Raw genomic sequence first — 10,713 nt, forward strand, 5'->3', positions numbered from 1 at the left:
GCTACTCTCTGGCTTCTATGACCAAGCCAGTTCAGTATCCACCTTGCCAGCTCACCCCTGATCCCGTGTGACTTCACCTTTTGTACTAGTCTACCATGAGGGACCTTGTCAAAGGCCTTACTGAAGTCCATGTAGACAACATCCACTGCCCTACCTGCATCAATCATCTTTGTGACCTCCTCGAAAAACTCTATCAAGTTAGTGAGACATGACCTCCCCTTCACAAATGCTGCCTCTCACTAATACGTCCATTTGCTTCCAAATGGGAGTAGATCCTGTCTCGAAGAATTCTCTCCAGTAATTTCCCTACCACTGACGTAAGGCTCACTGGCCTGTAGTTCCCTGGATTATCCTTGCTACCCTTCTTAAACAGAGGAACAACATTGGCTATTCTCCAGTCCTCCAGGACATCACCTGAAGACAGTGAGGATCCAAAGATTTCTGTCAAGGCCTCAGCAATTTCCTCTGTAGCCTCCTTCAGTATTCTGGGGTAGATCCCATCAGGCCCTGGGGACTTATCTACCTTAATATTTTTCAAGACTCCCAATACCTCGTCTTTTTGGATCTCAGTGTGACCCAGGCTATCTACACACCCTTCTCCAGACTCAACATCTATCAATTCCTTCTGTGGTGAATACTGATGCAAAGTATTCATTTTGTACCTCGCCCATTTCCTCTGGCTCCACACATACATACATTCCCTTGCCTATCCTTCAGTGGGCCAACCCTTTCCCTGGCTACCCTCTTGCTTTTTATGTACGTGTAAAAAGCCGTGAGATTTTCCTTAACCCTATTTGCCAATGACTTTTCGTGACCCCTTCTAGCCCTCCTGACTCCTTGCTTAAGTTCCTTGCTACTTTCCTTATATTCCACACAGGCGTCGTCTGTTCCCAGCCTTTTAGCCCTGACAAATGCCTCCTTTTTCTTTTTAACGAGGCCTACAATATCTCTCGTTATCCAAGGTTCCCAAAAATTGCCGTATTTATCCTTCTTCCTCACAGGAACATGCCGGTCCTGAATTCCTTTCAACTGACACTTGAAAGCCTTCCACATGTCAGATGTTGATTTACCCTCAATCATCCGCCCCCAATCTAGGTTCTTCAGTTCCTGCCTAATGTTATCATTAGCCATCCCCCAATTTAGCACATTCACCCTAGGACCACTCTTATCCTTGCCCACCAGCACTTTAAAACTTACTGAATTGTGGTCACTGTTCCCAAAATGTTCCCCTACTGAAACTTCTACCACCTGGCTGGGCTCATTCCCCAATACCAGGTCCAGTACAGCCCGTTCCCTAGTTGGACTGTCTACATATTGTTTTAAGAAGCCCTCCTGGATGCTCCTTACAAACTCTGCCCTGTCTAAGCCCCTGGCACTAAGTGAGTCCCAGTCAATATTGGGGAAGTTGAAGTCTCCCATGACCACAACCCTGTTGTTTTTACTCTTTTCCAAAATCTGTCTACCTATCTGCTCCTCTATCTCCCGCTGGCTGTTGGGAGGCCTGTAGTAAAACTCCAACATTGTGACTGCACCCTTCTTATTCCTGATCTCTACCCATATAGCCTCACTGCCCTCTGAGGTGTCCTCCCGTAGTACAGCTGTGATATTCTCCCTAACTAGTAGCGCAACTCCGCCACCCCTTTTACATCCCCCTCTATCCCCCATCCTCAATGTGAAGATGAGATTTCATCTCCACAAGCACAGTGGTGGTGACTCCTACCAATACTATCATTAACTGATGTATCTGCAACAGGTAAATTGGTTAAGACTAAGTCAAATATGTTTTCCCCTCCTTATCTGTAGCAGACCCAGTTGAGTAGCTTTGTTGTTTAGGGCTCGGTCAGTAGTGTTGCAACCCAGTTATTCTAGGTGATGGACATTGAAGTTCCCCATCCAGAACACATTCTGTGCACTGGCCACCCTCCATGCTTCCTCCAAGTAGTGTTCAACATTAATCAGCTGAGGGGGGTAACCAGCACGAGGTTTTCTTGCCCAGGTTTAACCTGATTCTGACTGTGATGGTGATGTCTGGGACAGTGTACGGTGAGATTACGTGAACAATGTTGGGCTGTTGCTTGCCAATTCAGAGTAAACCATGTTGCTATTGGTCTGATGTCACAGGTAGGCCAGACCTGGTAAGAACGGGAGATTTAGTGAACCAGATGGATTTTTTGATGGTGCTTTTGTGGTCATCATTAGACTAGCTGTTAATTCCAGATTCATTAATTGAATGTGCACAGAGTATTAATTTGAGCCTCTGGATTGCTAGTTGAGTGGCATTAACACTATGGATGCGATTTAATGAAAGTCCCACAGCAGGCACGTTTAGCCACATGTTTCCCAGTGCTCGCAGCACTGAAAAACACATGGCTGTAAAATGCCACCCATGTTAGATAAAGGGCCTCATGGAGGAATGTGCAGCCGAGGCCGCACATAACTCTGATTTGGGCATTGAGGAGCTCCGCTCACCAGAAGTCTTCAGCGCAGTGAGAGATTGGGACTCCATTTTTAAATGGCCTCCCAATCTGAGTCCCCCTGGCAGTGCCATACTACCACTCAAGTGGCACTGCCAAGGTTCCCCAGTGGCACCAGCAGTGCCAGGGTACCACCCTGCCCAAAGTGCATGCAGCTGGGGGCCACTGATCCCCTGGGAGACCCCACGAATGCCGTTCCGCCGGGTCCCTGTTTGTGGAGAGGCGCGGGAGATTGATCCCACTCCCCGGGCAATTCTGGAATCTGCACATTGAAGTGAGACAAGCTATCTCGCTTCATTTAATATTTGCTAAAAAGTCATCCCGTGGGATTTACATTGCAACGCCTCGCGAGATTGTATTAAATTCTATCTCGCAAGGTGTTGTGAACAGGGTCTGTCGCTCCCGCTGTGCTGCGGTGAGCTGGTTTTCTGGTGAAGTATGGCCTTTCGACCACGCCCATTGCTACTGCCTTCCCGCCTGCCCTCTGAAATTGGCCTACCAAGCCACTTAGTTCAATGGCCAACTATAGGCGGGCAACAGTGCAATTCCGGTGATGGCGGGTGGGAGACGGCTGCACAATGGAGGGCTCCCGTTCAGGAACGGCATTTTCGGGGCTTTCAGCCCGGTCCCAGGGTCCACCGAGGTGGCAAAAGCAGGAAGAAACAGTGAAGGCACAGTGAAGAAAAATGTCGAGGGTGAGCAAAAAAACATCCGTAAAGAAAACAGCTGAAGGTCCGTCGGAGTGGAAAGGTCACCGCGGGGCCACCAAGGAAAATGGAGGCTGGAGCACCAGGGGAGGCCGCATTGCTTACGGCTGAAGAAATAACTACGGTGATGGCTGCGGAATTCGAAAGGCAGTTTACAAGATGCATGGAGACAATGAGGAAGGAGATGAGAGAGGTTTTGAGTGCGCCGGTGATGGCGGTGGCGAGCGCAGTGGCGGAGGTGCGAGAGCAAGGGGAGGTGCTGAAGGAAGTGGAGGAGACATTATTGCAGCACGGTGATCAACTTGCCTCGATGGGGCAGGAGATGCGGAAGGTGATGGACATTAACAAGGATCTGCGATTGAAAAATGGAAGACCTGGAAAACAGATCCAGGCGACAGAATTTGAGGATTGTGGGGCTGCCCGAAGGAGTTGAAGGACCGAGGCCGACTGAGTATTTTGCTGCGATGCTGGCGAAATGATTGGGGGAGGGGGAGGATCCCTCCCGATATGAACTGGATCGGGCTCATCGGTCATGGAGGACTGTACCAATGAGTGAGCCGCCAAGGGCAGTGACTCTGTGCTTCCGTAGGTACAGTGTAAAGGAGAAGGTCCTGAGCTGGGTGGTGCAGTGGGCTGGAGCTGGTATACGTCTATACCAGGACTTATCGGTGGAGCTGGCGAGGAGGTGGGCTGCCTTCAACCGGGTGAAGAGGGCACTGTACATTAGCAAGGTGCGGTGCGGCATTGTATATCCAGCGAAGCTGAGGGTGACTTACAAGCTCAGGGACTTTTATTTTGGAACGGCGGAAGCAGCGGAGGAGTTTGCGAAGGCAGAAGGACTGTGGCAGAACTGAGAAATTCAGAAATGGCCATGTGCCGATGTGACCTCATGACTGACTGTATTTTCTTTTTTTGTTTCACTGCGTGCGGGTGTATGGGCTAAAGGAGCCAATGTTGTATATATTTGGGCAAGGGAAGTGATGGGACTTTCACTCGAAATGAGGGCACTTTGGGGTGTAGGAGGATATGCGGGGTTTGTGTGATAAAAGGGGATTTCTGGGCTTTCCTAGGTTTGGGCAAGGGGGAAAAGGACCCGGGTGGGGGCCTCCACGCTGGCCGGTTTAAGCCGGCCAGTGAACTGGAGTGAGGTGGGGGGGAGGGGCTGCGGCCATCGGAGCCTGGCAGAACGGGGTCCGAGTGGTCTAGCTGGGGTGGAAAGTTGGGGGGAGGAGTTTTACAAGAGGCAGTGGACAGGAGGAGTTGGAGACTGGGGTGGGGGGGTGTACAAGAGTATCATGTACGGTACTCTTTCAGAGGTTGGATGGCGTTGAGTGTAGTGGGGGACGAGGAGTGGACTCCATAGATCAATGGTGACCATGGGCGGTCCCGGACTCCTTTTTCTTTTTCTCTTTTGTTTTTTGTTGCTACCGTGGGAGGGTTTGTTTTATTGGATGCATATATTGACAGGTGGGCCGTTGTTTGGGGTGGTGGGAGGATGGGATCGTTGGTGTTGTTAAGGGGATTGATTTTGTATTTGTTACCGTTTACTGTTATGTGGGTGGGGTGTAAATCTTTAAGGAAAATGTGAAAATGGAGAATAAAAACATTTATAAAAAAAAAAAAACTATAGGTGGGCAACAAATGCTGCTCTTGCAGCAAGTTCCACGTCCCATGAAATAATAAATGAATCCTCAAAAATGTCATAGAATTTTAGAATTTTACAGTGCCGAAGGAGGCCATTCGGCCCATCGAGTCTGCACCGGCTCTTGGAAAGAGCACCCTACCCAAGGTCAACACTTCCACCCTATCCCCATAACCCAGTAACCCCACCCAACACTAAAGGGCGATTTTGGACACTAAGGGCAATTTATCATGGCCAATCCACCTAACCTGCACATCTTTGGACTGTGGGAGGAAACCGGATCACCCGGAGGAAACCCACGCACACACTGGGAGGATGTGCAGACTCTGCACAGACAGTGACCCAAGCTGGAATCTAACCTGGGACCCTGGAGCTGTGAAGCAATTGTGCTATCCACAATGCTACCGTGCTGCCCTAAATGTTCTGAATCCACTTGAATTTTTATGTGCAAAATCCTCATAGCAATTACCATTGTTTTCTGGAGATGGTCTGCTTATAGCTCTTGTTCTCATTGTGGAACAGGCTGTCTGAATTTATGTTCTTTTATAAAATGTCTATCAAGATTTATTATATATTCACTACAAAATAGACTACTCTGTGGGGACAGGGAGGTAAGCATTTCCTTCCTTCCATTATTCAACATATCTCCTTCCTTGACTCTAATCACAAGGCAGTTTCACCCCAGAAGGAGCAACAACTTTTTTGGTTTTATCTTTCAGAGCTCAAGAAGCATCCTCTCTTCCTGGATATGGACTGGGACAATCTGCCGAATTGCCCTATGCCCTTTGTACCACAGCCAGATGATGAAACGGATACAACATACTTTGAAGCTAGAAATAATGCTCAAAATCTCATAATTTCGGGATTCAGTTTGTAGCACCTGCAATTTGCTGAACCTAAACACCGTAAGGGAGGGTAGGGAAAATGCATTAATTTGTATGTAGTAGTAATATTAGACTCATGAATACATACCTACAGAATCTGGTGCCAGTAAAGGCTATCGTTTTTTGTTACTTTTTACCATATTCAAGATTGCCGTCTCCATTTCCAGCTTTAAATTATGTTTCTGAATGGAGGCACATTGATTCTTAGCAGAAAAGGAGATGATGCAGAAAGAAAATTGGGATCTCTGAGCTGTTTTCCTGTTCCACCTTGTCCAGGTTGGACCACCTTGTCCAGGTTGGAGGGCACTGGAAGGCCACCATCCTTGGCTGCACTTACTGAACGGCTCCAGTGAATGAAGTGATACCTCCCTGAAAATTCAATTAGTTGGTAGAACATTTACAGTGCCTTGTGATAGGTGAATTTAATAAGCTGAAACACTTTCCAAATTTTCAATTGAAGTCATAGTATCTAGATCATTGCACATTTTTCAAACACCTGACAGCTAATATTTGACTCCATTTTGTGAACATTCAACTTCTGGGCCAGAATTCTCCAGTGGTTCGCTGACAACTGGATTCCAAGGTCCCACCAACAATGCACCCCCGCTTGCGGGTTTCCCGGCAGCGTCAGGTGGCTTCAGTGGGAATTCCTATTGACAGCGGTGGGAGCAGAGAATCCCGCCATCCGTGAAGGGTGCACTGCCAAGGAACATATAGCTTGGAGGCCAGAGAATCCAGTCTCTGAAAAGGTGTATTTTGGAAAAGTCACCTGTGTAGCAGACTGCCTGATGTATTTTAACTCTTTGAAACTACATTTTAAGTATTTGATATGACTGTCTTTGCTGCACGTTACAAACATTACTTGGGAATCTTACATTATGCTTCCACAGTTGCGAACGTATTTCTTTACTTAGTTGCAATGATCATGGGATTCATTTTTGCCATTTAAATGTTGTACCAGGCTATGATGCTTTCATCCTTTGCACCTTTTAGTTCCTTGTCCTCCTTGGGATTTTCCTTGACTGTATTCTGTGAAATTTCCAGTTTTCACTGATTTGGACAATAGATTTTGTGACAAACTAGGCTGAACCAAAAGTCCTGCAGACTATTCCTAAAATGAATATTCCCCTCTCTCAATAAAGTGCACTTTATATTTACAGTTACTAGCCCAAGTGGACAACAAAATACTGCAGTGGTTTTAATCACTGGTCATGTAGCTGGTTTTAATTTTGCTTGTTTAATACTAAGTCCTAATACTTTGATGGTCCTATTTTTTGGTATATTTTTGATTTTTTTTCACTTTGGTATCTCTGCCAGAATGGAAATGTGTGTCACTATTACTGGTTGTGGTCTCTTATTAGCAACCAGTATGAAGGTAGAGAAAGAATGCAGTTAACTGTCTCATGCTTCAGCTGGCTTGAGGTCTCTGAATTTAAGAGGAAGGCTATAAATTTCTGTTCTCCAGTTACTGCATTGTTTGGCATGACAACCTGTCTTAACTCTTTTGATACAAATCAAAAGTGATTTATAAATGTGTATCCTTGAATGTTTCTCTTGTCCTATTTTATTAATTCAGAATTTGCAGATTAGCCACTGCCTTCTCTAGTGATGCGCTTTTTGCTAATAGCTTCCAGACCTGCGCATCAACAAAGATCGACTCTTACACTTTGTTTTGTGACAGACTTACCTGTATAATTTTCTGTGCAAAGTACAATGGTGACTTTAATAAAAAAATCTTTCCTTTATGGATGGTTTGGTGTTTTAAATTTCTACAAACTATATAAGCGTATCTCCTGATCGTTGTGCTTTGAATTTGATAAGCTTTCCATACGTAGATTTTGTAGCTACAGCGTGTAGAATTCTCTGCTGTACAGCATGTAATGAATTAATTGCGTTTTAGAGCATTAACAATCAGGCATAATGAAATGTAACATACAGCTGAAGGAAGGAAATTAGATCATTGTCCTTAAAGAATATCAGAGGAAAAGATTAAATATTTTTGAGATCGTCAGTGACTTTTCTGATTCTTGATATGTACATTTATATATGTTCTATATAAGCTACAAGATGTGCTACCGTAGGTTTATACTATTTGCAGATTGCATTTAACGGGTATCAATTCATGCACTACTGTGATCTAGAAGTAGCAGTGTTTACAGGAACATGATAGATAATGAAATAAATGGAACCTCAGGAGAGACGGGAAAAACTGGGATTGTTCTCCTGAGACTGAGAAGGTTAATGAGAGATTTAATAGAGATGCTCAAAATTATAGAGAGACAGCACAGCTATAATGAGCTGTATACTCTCTGCTTCATGAAGTTATGATTCTTCCACCCCCCCCCCCCCCCCCCCCAACAGTTGAAACAAGTATTTATTCATAAATGCCTGTAATTCCAAAACTTTCCTTGCCATTTAACATTCCCATTTATCATTCCAAGAAGGAAGAATTTCAGCAATATAACTACCAGTCTTTAAGTGTAGCTGAGGTGTACCATTACGTTAGTATGATTCTTTTGTAATAAATTTATGATTTTGCAATCTTACAAGTTCATCGGATATAGGAATAGAATTAGGCCATTCAGCCCATTGAGTCCGCACCACCATTTGGTCACTGCTGATCTCACCCTCTCTCGTATGACAATTTTCTCATCCCAGGATATCATGCAGTTCCAAGGCACTAGACACCTTCCAGTATTTCATCAAGTAGACATTGTCTGGAATTGAGTGGCAGTAGGAGCATTATGGCAAGTCTGCATATATGTATTTCCAGCAGACCTTGCTGGATAGTGATCAGGACTTGGAGGGAAACTTGGCTGATTCTTGTTCATTCCTTCTCTTCACTACCTAAAATTAACCAACACAGCAGAGACCAGAAAGAAAACCAGTGACTTTCCTGGTCTGCGAATCTATTGCTTGCTGGAGCTGTTGCCTGTTATTTTGTCTGTTTAATAAAGCTTGTTTTTAATAGCTTAAGAGAAAATTTTAAAGTACAACTGAAATTTGAGTAAAGTTTTAATATACTACGTTATGTGCCTGTTCTTTGGTGTACTTTAACAGCTGGCCCTTTTTTTCAATACACACATTGGGAAAGGTAAATATTCTTTATTCTTTCATAGGTGTTGCTAGCATAGCCAGAATTTGGTGGCCATCCTTATTGAGCAGCTAGGCCATTTCAGAAGACAGCTAACAGTCAACCACATTGGTGTGGGCCTGGAGTCACATGCAGGCCACACCAGTAAGGATAGCAAATTGTGAACCAGATGGGTTTTTATTTAAAAAATGATATTTTCATGATCCACCAGTACTGAGGCTAGCTTTGAACTCCAAATGTATTAATTTAATTTAAACTGCTGAAAAAAAAGTGCTGTCAAAGTTTAGCTTGCACTCATCAGGACCGACATAAAAATACCATATTTCAAACAGAACAATAATATATATTGCATGAGAAAAGCGGTTATTTTGGACAGTGAAGAGAGAAACCAATTGAAACCCTCTAATTCTTCTGTCCGTCTTCGTGTGGTTTAATTTAGATGAAGCTACGCTATATCCCCAAACTCTGGCTTGTGCCTGGTCAGACTTTACAAAATCACTAGCAGCTAAATTCCATGGATTTCTAAACCAGGAGCATTATTTATTCATGCGCACCTTTCCTGGAAAGATTTATCACCACTTTATACACACAAGAAAGAATCACTAAAAGAAAGGAATTTCACTTCAATAACTATCAAAACCAAATCGAATAGTAACAACTTCCTGTGTTTGTCTAAGTCTAGTGAGAGGGGAAGCTTGTCCACTGTCGAGTTGAAGATCAGATGAGCTGAATCTAGGATTTTGTGGCATTTCTTCAGGATTAGAAATGCACAGCAGGTAGTGTAGACAGACCAGATTCCTTTTCTAGGCAAACTCTGAATCAGTCAAAACAGGTGACCTGTGGCAGCCATCTTAAAGATCAACTGTGGCCCTTTTAAAGAGGGAAGTAATTCATGTCAGCTTGGTTGGAGAATGGACATGGGTGAGGCATTGCCTTGGAAATGTAGGAGTGAACAGTTGTCTCCCATTCATTAGTATGACATGTTCTTTCTGCTAGCAGAGTACAGGGCCCTGTGTAAGAGATTCGCACTGCAAGCCCAACTAACAATCTTAATTGGGTGTTAGTATAATTCTTAACACATTCAGAATTGTTCAGCAAATGCTATCCAATCTTGGAACAACTCTAAAGTTAGGCATTATATCCTGAGTTTACGAGCACAGGCTGTTTGTATATGGTCAGTGCTCTGCCTGATGTGTACAACCAAAGGGACGTGCGATTCACACTGCACATGCAAAAGATCTGTAACACGATCATAATGTGCATATTTCCAACAAGGCTGATAAGCTTGCTATATTTGAATCTGCTGCAGCATCTATTTCCATACACACCTTCAAAATGAAACAGTCAAACTAGTTTCCTGTTCTCAACTTGAGAAAGTGGAGAAACCCACAACTATCTCACGCCTACCTTCATTGATCAATATATGCATTTGGATTCCTACAGCTTCATGTACTATAAAATTGGCCTCATCAGCAACTTTGCAATAGGACCCGAGCCATTTTTCCTCGCCATGCAAGCTTGATGTCAAAATAGAGCACATTAAGGCTATCCTGTGGGATAATAGTAACTGATCAAATCATTGCTTTCTGTATATTACATATTCATGAATAGACCTAACACTGCCACTTTCATTCCTGAAACGTGCCCAGTTCACAAAGGTATCTCAAATTTGAGCAGCAAAGCCTGCTGTTTAATATTTCTAATGTGTAGTAGCAACAGATGTGTATTCTCCACGAAGCAGCTTGTGCTTGTAAAACTCAGGAAATTAGAATTATTCCACAATTGGATCACACTTGCTTGTGTATGTAGGCCATATGTCCAATGCAACAGGCAAAGCACTGTCTGTTCCCAACCAGCCCATGCTTGTAAAACTCAGAATATTGGGGGCGATTCTCCGAGCCCCGCGCCAGGC

At 44.2% G+C, this 10,713-nt stretch overlaps 1 protein-coding gene across 5 annotated transcripts in view; it reads left to right on the forward strand.

The window, feature by feature from the left end:
• Positions 1-7,452, forward strand: part of mastl (microtubule associated serine/threonine kinase-like) — an 83,067-nt gene extending 75,615 nt beyond the window's left edge. For 4 of the 5 annotated variants that reach the window (XM_072508420.1, XM_072508418.1, XM_072508419.1 and 1 more), the window contains one exon: positions 5,543-7,452. In XM_072508420.1, the coding sequence (XP_072364521.1) occupies positions 5,543-5,700 (158 nt within the window). In that variant the 3' untranslated portion in view covers positions 5,701-7,452. The remainder of the gene's footprint in view (positions 1-5,542) is intronic. The other variant, XM_072508423.1, reaches the window with a different exon arrangement.
• Positions 7,453-10,713: the final 3,261 nt, after the last annotated feature.

This window comes from Scyliorhinus torazame, chromosome 6 (assembly GCF_047496885.1).
Source record: "Scyliorhinus torazame isolate Kashiwa2021f chromosome 6, sScyTor2.1, whole genome shotgun sequence".
Classification (NCBI taxonomy): domain Eukaryota; kingdom Metazoa; phylum Chordata; class Chondrichthyes; order Carcharhiniformes; family Scyliorhinidae; genus Scyliorhinus; species Scyliorhinus torazame.